Source organism: Capsella rubella, unplaced genomic scaffold (genome assembly GCF_000375325.1).
Source record: "Capsella rubella cultivar Monte Gargano unplaced genomic scaffold, Caprub1_0 scaffold_4, whole genome shotgun sequence".
NCBI lineage: Eukaryota > Viridiplantae > Streptophyta > Magnoliopsida > Brassicales > Brassicaceae > Capsella > Capsella rubella.
The window spans coordinates 11,488,715-11,504,022 of record NW_006238920.1 but is presented as its reverse complement, the minus strand read 5'-3'; the positions used below and the strand labels follow the sequence as shown (position 1 = coordinate 11,504,022).

The 15,308-nt window shown below is 34.6% G+C and overlaps 4 protein-coding genes across 4 annotated transcripts; 3 read left to right on the top strand and 1 right to left on the bottom strand.

Annotated features, from left to right (window-relative positions):
- Positions 1 to 756: 756 nt before the first annotated feature.
- On the bottom strand, positions 757 to 2,871 carry LOC17890417 (caffeoylshikimate esterase). Its single transcript, XM_023784330.1, has 6 exons — positions 2,683 to 2,871; positions 2,334 to 2,607; positions 2,113 to 2,243; positions 1,513 to 1,650; positions 1,323 to 1,421; positions 757 to 1,198 (listed from the first exon to the last, which is right to left on the bottom strand). Exons 1-6 carry the CDS (start codon positions 2,698 to 2,700, stop codon positions 923 to 925), a joined length of 936 nt encoding a protein of 311 aa, XP_023640098.1. The 5' UTR covers positions 2,701 to 2,871; the 3' UTR covers positions 757 to 922.
- Positions 2,872 to 3,399: 528 nt separating this feature from the next.
- Positions 3,400 to 4,548, top strand: LOC17888935 (60S ribosomal protein L35-2). The gene is made up of 4 exons (XM_006295179.2): positions 3,400 to 3,515; positions 3,615 to 3,750; positions 4,076 to 4,232; positions 4,329 to 4,548. Exons 1-4 carry the CDS (start codon positions 3,512 to 3,514, stop codon positions 4,401 to 4,403), a joined length of 372 nt encoding a protein of 123 aa, XP_006295241.1. The 5' UTR covers positions 3,400 to 3,511; the 3' UTR covers positions 4,404 to 4,548.
- A 1,772-nt stretch (positions 4,549 to 6,320) lies between these two features.
- LOC111831140 (exocyst complex component EXO70H1) lies at positions 6,321 to 8,518 on the top strand. Its single transcript, XM_023784796.1, has one exon. The coding sequence runs from the start codon at positions 6,481 to 6,483 to the stop codon at positions 8,404 to 8,406; it is 1,926 nt and encodes a 641-aa protein (XP_023640564.1). The 5' UTR covers positions 6,321 to 6,480; the 3' UTR covers positions 8,407 to 8,518.
- Positions 8,519 to 10,147: 1,629 nt separating this feature from the next.
- Positions 10,148 to 11,301, top strand: LOC17888609 (probable membrane-associated kinase regulator 4). The gene has a single exon (XM_006296038.2). It carries the CDS (start codon positions 10,174 to 10,176, stop codon positions 11,173 to 11,175), a length of 1,002 nt encoding a protein of 333 aa, XP_006296100.1. The 5' UTR covers positions 10,148 to 10,173; the 3' UTR covers positions 11,176 to 11,301.
- The last annotated feature ends 4,007 nt before the right edge of the window (positions 11,302 to 15,308 follow it).

Below are 15,308 nucleotides of genomic sequence, written 5' to 3'. Positions count from 1 at the left end.
TCTATATAATTACTGAAGAGACCTCCAGCTTTCGTAAACTCTTAATAAATTCCCAACTCTTAAAAACCTTTTGGACACCACCCAGAAAGAGCAAAAATTAATATAGGATGTGTTAATGTGATCAATCACATTATTTTGACTTTTGAGGTATATAGTTAGAAAATAGTCGTTGCATACCTTCATATTTAAAATGGTCAACTGGTTAGTGGTTCTTTTAAATTTCGAAATTACAACTTAAAATAGTCATAATGATGAAAGAAATGGTAAAATTTAACTTTCATAATTTCTTAAATGGTAAATACTAGTATATTGACATAATTTCGTAGAATATTAGTGGATTAAACTTATTTATTTTTCTTCCAACAAGCTCTCGATCTACTTTTTTTTTTTTTTAGCCAAGTATGGTAAATATTTTAATTGGTTAGTGGGTTCTTTAAAATTTCAAAATTGTAATAGTCGGTGATGGTGACAGAAATGGTCCTGACTAATCTTAATTCTTATGCCAATTTATCTCAGAGAAAAAATCTTGTGACGTATATTATATTGTTGTTATAGTTTTAATTTTTCTAAATGTGGATATTGGATGTAGTTTCAGAACTACGGCGTCGACTTTCACTACATTTATTGAATTTTTTTTCTTTTTCTTGAATCTGATGCTATCTACAAATTATGTGTGGATTCTGAGGGTCGTTAACGAGGTGTTATGCTATAGTTTATTCAGAGATTTTCGGTAAATATAAAAAATATTTCACAACGTATTCAACATGTAACTTTCTTCTTTTTGTGGTTAAAATTCAACAAGTAACTTCGTATGTATAAAAGACTACATAAGTACATAAACCATGACGAAAAAAAAAAAAGTGCATAAACCATATTTGCTACATAATGTATATCGTTCACTTACATAATGTATATCGTTCACTTATTTATGCGTCAAGAATCCATCATGCTTATGTTTTAGCTGACTCTCTATCCCTCCGGCCGAACTGATGGTTCTATCCTCCAGCCAATTTATGATATCACCAAACACGATTTCTGAATTTTCAGGAGTTTCCCCGTATAGCAAAGCATGCCACATGTTTGGGTACAGCTTGAAGGTCTTGTCCGAGCTTGAAGCCACTTCGTATAGCATTTTGCTCACGCTTTTGTCCGTCACTTTGTCATCTTCTCCGTGAAGAACAATAAAAGGAATTGATACCTATATAAAGTTCAAAACGCCACGGCTATAACTCATTAATTATCAAGTTTCCTAAACTGCATGTTATCCTCCATTGTAATCAAATATACATATCCGAAATAAAGTATATCTTAAAATTGGAAACCTGATCAAGATTCTTCTCTAGATCCAAGCTAACCAACAAGAGTTGGTAGGCGGTATTGAGGCGAGGCCGGCCTTTATAGCAATACTTGTTCTCCCTCACCTGTTACATTCATATAGTATATATGATTAATAATGAAGTTTGTTAATATAAGTAAAAATTTGGCTGTCTTGTTAGATTACAAATTAATCACCTGATCTCTGATGTGTGGTTCTTTAACTGCAATGTCAATAATATCGTTTCCTGGAACTATTTTCCACGTCGGAATAAACTTGGCAAGCTTGATAAGAATTGAGATCACTACTGGATGTGGCTTTATCTCATCTGCTAACTGTACATAACAACAACATTCACTGTATTTAGTCAGAGGACAAAAAACAAACGATGCAGACTATTACTTTTTCTAATTAGTGGTATACACTAATATTTGCTTGTAACAACAAGTAATACTGGTGTCTAAATAGAAACTAGTAGGGACTGATGAAGAGTGATTGAAACATTTTTCTGTAGTATATTATCTACGGGCATTTATCACTAATTTAAAAGTAGAGAAAATTATTGGCTTTTTTTGGGATTATTTTCAATTCACAACTACTCCTATATATATTATTCCGTTTTCGATTGAGACTTTTTATCTAATTCTTACAACATCATTGAAAATTGTATGAAAACTATACCAATAATATTGAGGCATACCCTCTAAACACAAAAATTAATCATTCACTATGATGTTAATAATGCAAGAGTAAGGATAACTAAAAAAAACAATAAACTGCAAAAAGAAACCACTAACCTTACACATGGGTGCGACCAAAACAGCACCGTCCCAAAAGTCAGGCTTCTTTCTGGCTAAGAGCAACACAACAGCTCCTCCCATGGATTCTCCAAGTAGATACCTCATCTTCCCCTTGTTCTCTTCCTTCTCTACAAATTGTTTATAACAATATTTCTTTTAGTAAAGTAATGAAAAGAATCTAAAAACACATTTATGGCTTTTCTTTATATAAAACATACCACAAATTGTAGAGTAATGATTAGAGACATCATCAACGAGATGATCAAAGTCACTGATGTAACCATTTAGTCCCCCGGATTTCCCGTGTCCTTCATAGTCCATTCCATAGACGGCAAAACCGGCCTTGGCTAGCCTCGCGGCTGGACTGTTCATGGTGATGCTAGACTCCATAGCATAACCATGGCAGAGGAAGAGCAAGGCCTTTGGTTCTTCTTTCTCTGGTTTCCATACACAAGTGAACAACTTCAAGCCTCGTGAGTTCATTACAAAATTCTGCAAACACATAATACTTGCATTAGACCTAATAGAGCTCTACGTGAGCTTGGAAACGTATATAAAGACACTAACCTCTTCATACAGAACCATGATTGATCCTCTGTTTTTGTTATGTGTTTATGCAAAAATAAGATATTATTCTTGTTTATAAAAGGACTTAATGCTGTGTGAGAAAGAAAGACTTAGTTGTTGTCTGATTTATAGGAGCTGGAAAGAGAAGAATCAAAAGAAGAAAAGCGACCCCCCCCAAAACAGGGGAAACCATGTTAAACGCTGCGTCTTGGTTGGATATTTTATATTATTGCGTTGTAGATGACGTTACCAGAAGAAGCTTTGAACGAGTCCAAGATTTCACTTTTTGTAATCAGTGAGAATGCTTCAGCCGTTGGTGCTTGACCGGCTTGGTTTCTTTTTTTCATTTGACTAAAAGGCAAATTCTCCGAATGAGTCATTGTGAAATTGGCAAGCCATCACAAGTAGACAAGTCTTTGAATCTTCTTTTAAGCTTGGGGATGGATAAACATGCATTTATGTCTTTGTGTCAACTTGTCGACTAATGTACGTATCGTCCTATTTATTATATGTAATTGACCATCACGCACGCTACTCATAATTATTACACTTTTCTATCACATTGTTAATTACGATTACGTCTTCAATCAAAACTCCTTTTCACACTATTACTCTTAAGCAAGTGTTGTTTTTGGATAATTTGGAAAATATGGTTTCGTCTTATGAGCTTCGGCCCATGGTATCAAACTCGGCCCACTAAATATAACCTAAAAAATCCGATTGTTAAGTCTTCGCCGTCATCTTCTTCTTCGTTTGGTTTTCTAGGGTTTCTAATCTTTTATACCAGCCAACAGAGTAGGCGCACAAGGCCAGAGAACACCAAGACGCAATGGGTAAGCCAAATTCTGAAACTTTTGTCCACCGTAACATATAATATCATACGTTTTGGTTATGAGATTTGATTCTGTGCTGTGAAATGGGAATCTGAACAGCGAGAATCAAGGTTCATGAGCTGAGGGAGAAATCAAAAGCTGATCTTTCGACTCAGTTGAAGGAATTTAAGGCTGAGCTTGCTCTTCTTCGCGTTGCTAAGGTCACTGGAGGTGCTCCCAACAAGCTCTCCAAGATGTATGTGTTTCCACCTCTCTTACTATATACTCTTTGTGTTAGCAAATGTTGCATTGTTCTTTATTTAGTGGCTCTAAATCATATGTGGTAATCAGTTTTAATCAGGTTTAGGAGTATCATTGCGTGCCTAGCTCTAAATCACTTTTGTCTATTGTTACTAGCCTAGTTGGCTAGTTGTATACTAGTTCATATCATTGTCCTATATTGATAAACAGAGCTATTGTTCAGTCTATGTAAAGAAAAAGTAGCTAACTTGATTTAGTTTCTTACTGTATGATTTTGAATCCCATTGATCTCAAATGGGTTCTGTTTTGTGTTGATTCAGTAAGGTGGTCAGGAAGTCCATTGCTCAGGTATTGACAGTGATCTCACAGAAACAAAAGTCTGCTTTGAGAGAGGCGTACAAGAACAAGAAGCTTTTGCCTCTTGATCTTCGTCCCAAGAAGACTAGAGCTATCAGGAGAAGACTCACCAAGCATCAGGTAGTGTATTGTGTTTAGTAGATTTCAAAGTGACATCAGAGAATTGCGCTAGCAAATGGTGTACTGAATGAATTGCTGCTGGCTGCTTTGTAACAGGCATCACTGAAGACTGAAAGAGAGAAGAAGAAAGAAATGTACTTTCCAATAAGAAAGTATGCTATCAAGGTGTAAGATCGTTATATCCTAATTACATCAATTTTTGTGTGTTTTGAATTCTAGCTCTTGTGTGAGTTTTTGCTTATTTTCGTTCCCTGTTAAAGATTTTGAAAGCTCATCTTAATGAAATATTTGATTTACATAAGCAGTATTATTGTTATATGATCGGGTTCACATCATCTTTTATATTACTCGGTTGAGAATTAGCAGTTAATTACTGTCTCTCTACTGATCTCTCTTTGATCCTCTTCTTACAACAACTCAATTCAGATGGAAACAAAGCACTTGCTGTTTCCAAATTAGTCAAATTATCGTGGCTAACTGAATTTAAAGTTACAACAAAGATTGCTGAATCAGGATTAGTGAATTCATGATTGTGCGGTGGTGAATCAAGATTAGTGTGATTACTGAATTCATGATTGTGCTGCTATATAACTCTTTCTAGTTACTAAGTCTACACTTTTAGTACATAACTCAACCAGTGGACAACTTTTAAGGTGTGTATGTTTGACCCGAAAAAATATAGCAGTAAACGAAAAAAATAAGCAAAGGTGCCGTGGTGATTTGCAAGATAAACTGACCCATGAAACACCTACACATAGTCACACACTATTAGAGAATGAATAGGTAGAAAATTCCGAGTTTTGAATATTAGTGCACAAAAATATGTAATCATGTATTAAGTCATTTGTTGTCACAATCATTTGGTTAGACCAACCAAGATGAAGAGGTAGGGGACGGCGATATTATATAACTTGCGCAAATGTCAGACAATATCGTAGTTTTGTTCAAAGTAATTGTGTTTGTACTTTATAGTAAAAAAAAAAGTCAGTTTGAATTTTATTTTTTTTATAAGTTATTTGGGAAAGTTAAAGAGAAATTTTGAGTAAGTTGACTTTGTGATTTGATAAGGACAATTTGAGAACCTAGAATGAATAGGAAACTACAACTAGAATAAATCAATTTGAGAATATTATTTGAAACCAAAGGTAACGATATTTATCACAATATAAGACTATTAACCTATGGTTTGACCAAACAAATCAAAGATACGCACTATCTCTGATATTATATATATGATGAGTAATAACATGGTGACAAGGTTTGAAAATGATAAATAGACATGCATTAGTATACAAATATATTGCAGCCACGAGTTCATATTGATAGAAAATGATATTTGCTTACCAAAGTCAATTGTTGCATAGATAAGATGTAAGCAAGTTCTGCATCAACGCTGACTTGGCAAATCAAGAGCAGCAAATAAGCTATTATCTACGTATAGCAACGACCACACTTCATAACCAAACTAAGTGCAAGTACAAACGGTTGGTCACTTGGATTTGGCTCATATGCCTTATTTGTGGTGCACTTGAAAGAAGATACCTTTGTCAAAGCATGTGTTCATTCTAAAAATTAGTCGCACGTCCACAAAAGGCTGAGGAATGAGTTCGTTTGTTTAGACATAGATACCGTGGAAGAAATACCAGTACTACTTGACTTGGTTTGATTTGAATTGAAACTAAAACGAAAACTCAAATGAATAGACAAAGTGTGAAAACTGAAAACAAACCATTGGGAACGTCTCATCGTGCTAACCTCAAACTTAAAGTGGACTTTGTCACCAAACTCCAATATTATTATCTTAACAAGACATTAACCGTCAATCAATCTACATCATCCTTATTATACTTAATAAACCATCGAAATTTCGAAAATTTTGGCCAAGTCAAAGACTCAAAGGCACTGTAATATATATACTCTTCTGTCCAAAGACATTGTGAAACTTCAAGTATTGAGAATATAATGATTAAAAAACAAAACAGAACAAAACTAATGTATTTGGTCAACTATTACACCAGTATGAAACTAGATGAAACATTAGTTATATTGAGTTTTTAAAACTTGCAAGAATAGAGAAAGCCAGTCAAAGGTTTGTATTGGTCATTGGTTTAACTCACACATTGAGAACCATCTCTTTATATATATGTTATATGTACCTTACAGAGACAAATCAAGACAGTACAAGTCACAAGTGACTCCATTGAGCAATTGATACATAATCAGAAAGAAGAGTAGTGACTAGTCATCAATGGCCAAAAAAGCAAAGTCTGTTACTTTCTCTTCATCTTCTCCTCTATCTCTCCTTTCCTCTCTTTCTTCATTCACTTCTCTCCCGGCTTCTCCTTTAAATCAGACTTTTTCTCAGTCCATGATGGAGGAAACCGTGGAGGCCGCAGAATCAATCATCAAGAAATGGGATCCAAACTCACCGTCCTACACAAAGATCATCTCTCTGTTTAGTCACAGCAGAAAAGAGGCCAAAGAATTCATCAAATGCATCCGTGACTTACGCAGAGCCATGCACTTTCTTATCTCTCAGCACTCTCAATCTGCCAAGCTAGTGCTGGCACAGCACCTGATGCAGATCGGTATGGCCAGGCTCGAAAAAGAGTTCTTCCAGATACTGTCTTCGAACCGTGACCAACTTGATCCTGAGTCTGTCTCTTGTCAATCTTCACTTTCAAGCAATTCAGAATTTGAAGATGTTATGCAATCTGACGATGATGATGATGATGATGATGATGATGAAGATGAGCTGAAGAAGGCTGGTGAATCGATCACAAAGGTCGAAAAAGCTGCAGCACTTGTGATGTCAGACCTCAAGGTCATAGCAGAGACCATGATCAGCTGTGGATATGGTAAAGAATGCATAAAGAGCTATAAGTTGATCAGAAAGTCAATTGTAGATGAAGGGCTACACTTACTTGGGATCGAAAAGTGTAAGATCTCGCGGTTTAACAGAACAGACTGGAGCGTGCTCGAGCCTATGATCAAGAACTGGATCAAAGCTGCAAAGATTGGAGTCATAACACTCTTTCGCGGAGAGAAACTTCTCTGTGATCACGTCTTCTCTGCTTCAAGCACAATAAGAGAGTCTTGCTTTTACGAGATAGCGAACGAAGCAGGAATCAATCTTTTCAAGTTCCCAGAACTCGTTGCCAAAAAGGAGACAAAGTCATCACCGGAGAGGATCTTCAGGCTGATGGACCTCTATGCAGCAATCTCTGACCTTAGGCCAGACATAGAACTGATATTCCATTTTGATTCAGTAGCTGCTGTCAAAACTCTGGTGCTCTCATCGCTGAAGAAACTCAAGGAATCAATCCACACAAGTCTCACGGAATTTGAGTCGACATTACAGAAGGATTCTTCGAAAGCACTTACTGCAGGAGGAGGGATTCACAAGCTGACTCGATCAACCATGAGTTTCATATCATCACTTTCTGAATACAGCCGTGTGTTGTCTGAGATCCTTGCAGAGTATCCGCTTAAGAGAAACACCCGTATGCTAGAATCTTATTTCACAGCTCCAATCTTGGAAGATGAACAAGACAACAACTACACAGTATCGGTCCATCTAGCATGGCTCATCCTGGTTTTCCTATGCAAACTAGACATCAAAGCAGAGAATTACAAGGATGTTTCTCTCTCTTACCTCTTCCTCGTGAACAACACTCAGTTTGTGGTTGATACAGTTCGTTCAACTCACCTCAGGAACCTCCTAGGAGAAGATTGGCTCACAAAGCACGAAGCAAAACTCAGAAGCTATGCTGCAAACTACGAAATGGTAGCGTGGGCCAATGTCTACATCTCTTTACCAGAGAAATCCAACACAACACTATCACCAGAGGAGGCCAAAACACATTTCAAGAGATTTCACGCGGCATTCGAAGAAGCTTATATGAAACAATCATCATGTGTCATACCAGATGCAAAACTGAGGGACGAGCTAAAGGTTTCCATAGCAAAGAAACTTGTACCGGAATACAGAGAGTTTTATAGCAAGTACTTACCAACATTGAGCCAGGAGAGAAACATAGAGATGCTGGTGAGGTTTAAGCCAGATAACTTGGAGAACTATCTCTCAGACCTGTTCCATGGAACACCAATACTTAGTGGCTCTTCTTCTTTGTCTTCTTCATCTTGTATCTCACTAGGATGTGTAAGAAACTAAAGTTCTCAGTTACAGAATTTGGTTAATATCTTCATCACTTGAAAAAAATGGATGTGAAATATCAAATATGTGTCAGCCTATTTATATGAAATCTAAGTCTTGATTTGAGTTTTTGAGTCTACAGTCACGTATAAAAATCTCCAGAAACTCAACAACTAGAATCTAATCATATAATAAAACCTGCAATTGTCTATTACAAACAAAATAATCGAAACTTTTTTAACCAAAATCGAGATCAAGAGCTCCAAAGTAACAATTTGTCATAACAAAGTAAACTAATCACAACCAAAAGCTCAAATTTATGCTATTATTGATTTCGTCCACTAACTCCCATTCATAGTAGAAATGAGCAAAGACAGATCAAAGATACAGAATTGTCAAATACGAATGAAGTATACCCGCAACGTAAGTGGTCGGCATGGACACTCCCAAGTCCCAACGGCCGGCCAAAACGACGTCATCATCGTCGCCGGCGTCTTTGTCAAGCGAGATAGATAGATAAACCAATTTTACTCACAAATCGTGAAACCGGCAATTCCAATTAATGTCAGGGAAACCGATCAAACCGGGTTAATAATCTTTAGTTTAATTTAATTTCCGGTTTAATGACTATCTCTAGACCCTAGCGCCCCTTAAACGATATTAAACTCCATTTTTTTTGTTTTTTTCCATTGTTGTCATCACAGTCACAGGGTGTGTATATATTTTCTGATTTCAAAAATTTTTACATTTTGTTTTTGGTCAGACAAAAAATAACTATTTAACTTGTGGGATTATAAGATAAAACACTACAATCATGGAGATAATAACTTAAAAAAGGTAGAGAAACTAAACCCTGGAATCTAGTAATATGTTGTCTGGAGCATCGTAAAGTACTATAAGATGTGTGAATCCTGCCAAAACACTAAACAAATTACACGATTTGAAGCCAAAAGGAAGAAATCGAACATGTCTTTAAATTTAAGTTTTCTTTGTATTAACAAATAGTAGTATTCCTATTCATATACGGGTCACGACATAATCATATTGTTCATCATACATGATTAGTGTTTATGCTGTTCTTATTGGCTCGAGTAAACCAATGAGACAGAAAAGATATCTTACACGTGGGCTTCCTATAAAGATTACTGTCTCTCATCGTCGTCCCTGTCCTGATTAAAACAAATACAAAACATTTGTAGAAACACAATAAGTAACATAATTATAAGATAGATTATAAATTAAAGCAATGCTTTTGGTATTGTATTTGGATACTTTTTTGTTTTTATTATAAAACTTTGTCTCTCTATTCGTTCTTTCATAAAATTTTGAAGTACTAATTACCATTGCTGACGATGGTGAACCCATTAACTTTCTAGAGCCAATCAAATCAATCTTCAACAAGAAAATTATATAGTAGTATAAAGAAAAAAAAAATAGTAGGATATATTGGCAAAAACCCGGGTACTTTGCTAATCTTTTCTAAGAAAATATTTGAAGTATGGTCCAGCCAAGAAACCATTTCGGAATATATGGTACTCCACTCGAACTATTACTATACATCATGTATATTATTTAATTGCTAATTGTGATTTAATCATATATAATCAAGTAAAAATAGAAAACATACGGTCCAAAGTTGTACCCTCTTTACCAAATCAGAAACCTAACACTAACTCTCTCTGTCCTCTCTCTCTTTTACTTATATATAAGCAAACCTCTTCGACTATTATATCTCAACTTATCTCTCTAATCACTGAAGCATACCGCAAAAGAAACATAAAACAAATGGCGTTTAATCTAGATCGATGCGACAGTGATGTAGAAGAGGATTACATCGACATGGAAGTAACTTCTTTCACAAACCTTGTACGCAAAACTTTGAACAACAACCCTCGAGAGTTCGAGTTCCAAATGTCTCATCTTTGTGCTCTTGAGATAGACACAACCACTTCTCCCGCCGACGAACTCTTCTACAAAGGCAAGCTTCTCCCTCTTCACCTTCCTCCTCGTCTCCAAATGGTCCAGAAGCTTCTAGAAGATTACACTTTCGACGACGAATTCTACAGCACACCTTTAGCCACGGGGACGCTTCCAACTCCGGTGACAAGCAACACTCCGTTCGAGTCCTGCACTGTCTCTCCGGCAGAGTCTTGTCACGTGAGTAAAGAGCTTAACCCTGAAGACTATTTCCTTAACTATTCAGATTCAGTTGAGCAGGAGGAGGAGGAGGAGGATGATGATGATGAGAAGAAGAAATCTTGGACCAGGAAACTGAGATTGATCAAACAATCAAGTCTTGGAACGAAGATAAAAGCTTCGAGAGCTTATCTAAGATCGTTCTTTGGTAAAACTAGTTGTTCTGATGAGTCATCATGCGCATCTTCCGCTGCCAGAGTTGCTGACGAATCTTCGGTTTTGAGATACTCACGAGTGAAGCCTTTTGGACAAACCAAAACAGAGAGACCTAAAAAACAGAGCAGTGGTTCTGTTTCGGGAAGCCATAGAAGATCGTTTTCGGTTTCTATGAGACGACAACCTGCAAAGTGTTCGAACAACAAATCATCGAATAGCTTAGGGTTTCGTCCGTTGCAGTTTTTGAAGAGAAGTACGAGTTCGAGTTCTGAGATTGAGAATTCTATCCAGGGAGCTATCTTGCATTGCAAGCAATCACAGCAGCAGAAGCAGAAACAGTATAGTGTTAATGACGTCGGATTCTGTACGTTGACAGCTTCAAGAATGGCGGCGAGGGATGATCAAGAACGGGCTCAGATGTTTAGGGGATATTGAACATGAAGAAGGATAAGAAGGAAATAAGAGCTAGAGTGAGACTGAGAGAACTAGATAATAAAAAACTTAGTTTTCTTTTGTGTATTGCTTCTTCTGTGTTCTAATGTGAGATCTCATAAATTTCCAGTGCTCTTTTCGTATCCAATAAAATTGAATATGACTAGAAAGTGATTTTTTAAGATTCAACTTATGTTTTGATGTTATCTTTTAACAAAAAAAAAAAAACTTATGTTTTGATGTTTTTTAAGATCCGACTCACATATGTTCGGATTGTAATGCAAATGTCTCCTATAAAATTCTGATGTGGTAAACTTAAATATATGATAAGTGGTAACTATATATAACATCTACATTTATAATAAAAAGAAAAAGAAAAATCATTGTAATAAACTAATAATACATATTTTTGATGTTTGTCCAACTTTTTGTTCATGTAGTTTTCCTAATTCTTCAAAAAATATTGCTAGTCTAAAAGTACATATAATTACACCACAAACAGTTATAAAGAAATACAGGTTTTACTTTGTTGTATGTTTAAAGGTTTACAACAGAAATCATTTATTTTTTCAATGCCTGCGATTTATATACCTTTAGTTTTGAACATACCTGAAGTAGTGACATTAACAACAAAAAAATACTAAAATGACAAAAAGAAAAAAAATATAGTATAGTTTAATGGAGAGTGATTGAGAGACTGAAATGATGATTCCCTAAACACGAGTGTTTAGAGTCAGACCGTCGTTATCACCATAGAAAGGTTCACTTGTTAAAGTTGAAAAGGATCGAGGATATATCAGGAAACATGGATCCATGCTTTCAGAAAGCTGATTGCTACTTCGCTCCATAATTTCATATAAACAAGTGTAATTTTGGGTAGTAATACAAATACTTTATATTTATATCAATGGAGAAATTCATAGAGTACAGTATAAAGCATCCTTAATTATAGAACAGATGACGTACGTATACATCAACATTAGAGTACTTAAGTCGATCGAGCTCCGAATCTAACTAGCCCTTTTTTTATGTTCAGTTTCTTTCTAAAGTCTTCTTTTATGTCAAGTTCTATCAACTTTGATACATACGGTAACCATACATACAAGGTGAAGTCCCCTTTTTCACAAGAACCTTTGTAATGTATATTATTATAAGCACGCAGATGCCTTGTTTTGTTTGTTGTGAATTCCGCATTTGTAACAAGAGGGGTTTTATAGTATAACATAAGAGTGTGTAGCAATTAGTTTTGAATTCGATATCAATGAATATCTTAACATAGTTTTGGTTATTGATACAAGTATGATTATAATTAATTAAGTCGGATATAAGTGCTGATCAATGACGTAAAAATATAATCATTTTGAAGAAGCGTGTTAAGATATAAAAATCTCTAGTATAGAGAAAAAGTTCTTCAGTGTATGTCTCTTACAAGAACTAAAGGACACTTCTGTGAATTAAATATCAAAACAAGACCAAATTAATGACCAGAAAAATACCGTATAATTGATTAATTAATCCTAAAGAAAACATAGCGTTAATTAATAATCAAACCTAAAAGGCGATTTAGGAGGGAGGGAAGGGACAAGAGAACCCAAAGCTGTGTGCTGCTTTAGCATATCTTTTGTGTGTTTGTTTGATCAGTGCGTGTGCATCCATTTAAACTTTCAAATCAAAGCCTTAAATAAAGATTACCTTGTCTTTCTCTTTTTATTTTGTTTGATAACACGATATCATCAATATTTATATGGTGGATGGATTATAAGCGTGTACATGATTGCTTCCCAAGTTAGCACATTGACCTTGAATTTGGATTTGGCAACATTAAAACATTGTCACTCTCTAATCGGTTGAAATAATCGAGATTGGGATGCAAATTCGTTTGTTAAGGATAGCAAAATTGCACAACACAAAGACAAAATACGTTTGATATGTTCATTCTGTATACCGACGTACATATATGTATGGAGTATATCAACGCACATGGTGTCATCTCGATGGATCAATGTAAGAGCTAGCTATTCCTGTCTAAACTCTTTTGTACTTATTATGTGAAATTTGGAGTATATCTCTTGGCTACGTTTTCTAGTATTTGGACGCATACAATGGTCCACACCGTCGCTTGATCACTGCCCTGCTGACATATTTTGACAATATATGTTGTGTTTTGCCTGCTTAAACGTGTAAATGTTGTATACTGACGATTCTTATTCAATCAATAATTTGTTGTATTTCATGGTGATTTGATAATAACTTTTTAGCACTTTTCTTTGTTATACACACCTATTATTCTATTAATTTTGCTTTGAATTTATGGTGTATATAAATTTTAATTGTGTTATATACTTATATACATATATTGATTAGTAAATTATGACATTCAATCTTTGAGATAAGTTAATAACAAGAACGATTCTGTGTAATAATTCTAAAAGACAATTCAGCTTTACTTCATCCATAGTCCATACTAAACTGTTTTCGATACCTTTTTAGGCCCATCTGATTTTGTTGCTGCTAAACTGTGTTTATGTAAACTAATGTCTCTAGTTAGTTCTAAAAACCGGCCGACCTCTTAAACTAATGTCTCTAGTTACTGTCTTATTGTAAACTCTTTTGTACGTAATGTTGTTATATATAACTTGTATTGTATCTCTTGGCTACGTATTCTATGTGTTTGGACGTATTTTACGACAGACAAACCCATCGTTGCTTGTCTTTTGATTGTTGTCCTGACATGTTTTGAGACTATAGTTAGGTTTTAGAAAGATTCCCTTTTTTAAAATGAATTTTGTGACAATTTTTCTTTGTTCATAGCTTGTTGTATATATACATTTTAATTTTTTTTTATTGATGAATAAAATTATAACATTTGAATAGACTATACGATATTCTTTTCATTAGAGCCGCCTGACCAGAAAATAATCATTTGAAAAACGTTTTTGTTTTATATACACGAAACACCACCCCTAGCGAAATAGTCTAAATGTTCTCCTAATTATAAAATATCTCAATGATACTATTAAAACAAATCCAATCAGACATGTAATTTGAGTTTTTTGTGTGTAGTGCTACTACTGTATATTATCAAATCTGACTTTGTTTGGAGCATATGGAATTTTAAATTAGAAAATACATGTTTTGTCGGCGGTTAAGATTTATTAAAAAAATGGCTTTATCATGATTAAATTCATAAAAATATAATTCAGCAAAGTTCCAGTTCTATTTGTACCGATCGGAACTCAAAAATGGATTTTTACTTTTTTTTTTTTCCGAAAATACAATATACAATATATATTACATTATAGATTTGTATATGTTCCCAAAAAATTTTGAGTATAGATTTGTATATGTAAAACTGTACATCTGACTCAACAAATTTATGTTATCCAAACAATTTAATTCCCAACAAAAAAAGATATTTCCCAAAAATACTCAACATTGATAAACCTCTTTAAATACACATATTAACTCTTATTGCATTCTCGGTTTACAAAAAAATTACAAGAAAAAAAAAACTCTTATTGCATTCTCGTCTAAGTCTTTCATAGACCTAATTAAATCTCGATATATTTCTTTCGCATCAAAAGCAAAAAAATTTTACCAACGAAGCAATTTTAAAATTAAATACGACTAATTTTAGACATAAAACAATAAAAATGGATGTGCTACAGAATAAAATAAAAATGGACAGTTGCCAACAAAAAGTCGATAAAAGAAAAAACACAATGATTCCGTCGCTATCTTTGAACAATACAAACCAAACGGCACGTTTGTAGCCGGTGGGAGAAAAATAATAATACTCGTAGTTGTTTCATTTTTGTTATTATGCCGTCTCTCCCAAATCACTCACTAATATCTATTTATGCTCTCTCCGCCTCTTTCTTCTATCCCTCTTTTGTACTTTTCTGTCATTATCCATTGTTTCTTTATTAGTTTGGTGCATTTTCCAGCTCAATTACCAAAAACGTTGAAAACGAAATTTACATAATTAGAAAAAATATACTACTAATAACTTTCTCGTGGCCATGTTGATGATAAATATTTTTTCCTCAGATTGGTTAATCAACTCTTTGTTTTGGTGTGATTTCGTCAACATATTTGTTAATCAACTTGCCTCCTCCTCTCTCCCCCTTTTTTTT

Coding starts and splice junctions, on each gene's coding strand:
- LOC17890417 (XM_023784330.1), bottom strand. Junction 2,244..2,333: donor TCATTACTCTACAATTTGTG/GTATGTTTTATA, acceptor AACAATTTGTAG/AGAAGGAAGAGAACAAGGGG. Junction 1,651..2,112: donor TGGTCGCACCCATGTGTAAG/GTTAGTGGTTTC, acceptor TGTTATGTACAG/TTAGCAGATGAGATAAAGCC.
- LOC17888935 (XM_006295179.2), top strand. Junction 3,751..4,075: donor CCCAACAAGCTCTCCAAGAT/GTATGTGTTTCC, acceptor GTGTTGATTCAG/TAAGGTGGTCAGGAAGTCCA. Junction 4,233..4,328: donor GAAGACTCACCAAGCATCAG/GTAGTGTATTGT, acceptor GCTTTGTAACAG/GCATCACTGAAGACTGAAAG.
- LOC111831140 (XM_023784796.1), top strand. CDS start 6,481: ATGGCCAAAAAAGCAAAGTCTGTTACTTTCTCTTCATCTTCTCCTCTA.
- LOC17888609 (XM_006296038.2), top strand. CDS start 10,174: ATGGCGTTTAATCTAGATCGATGCGACAGTGATGTAGAAGAGGATTAC.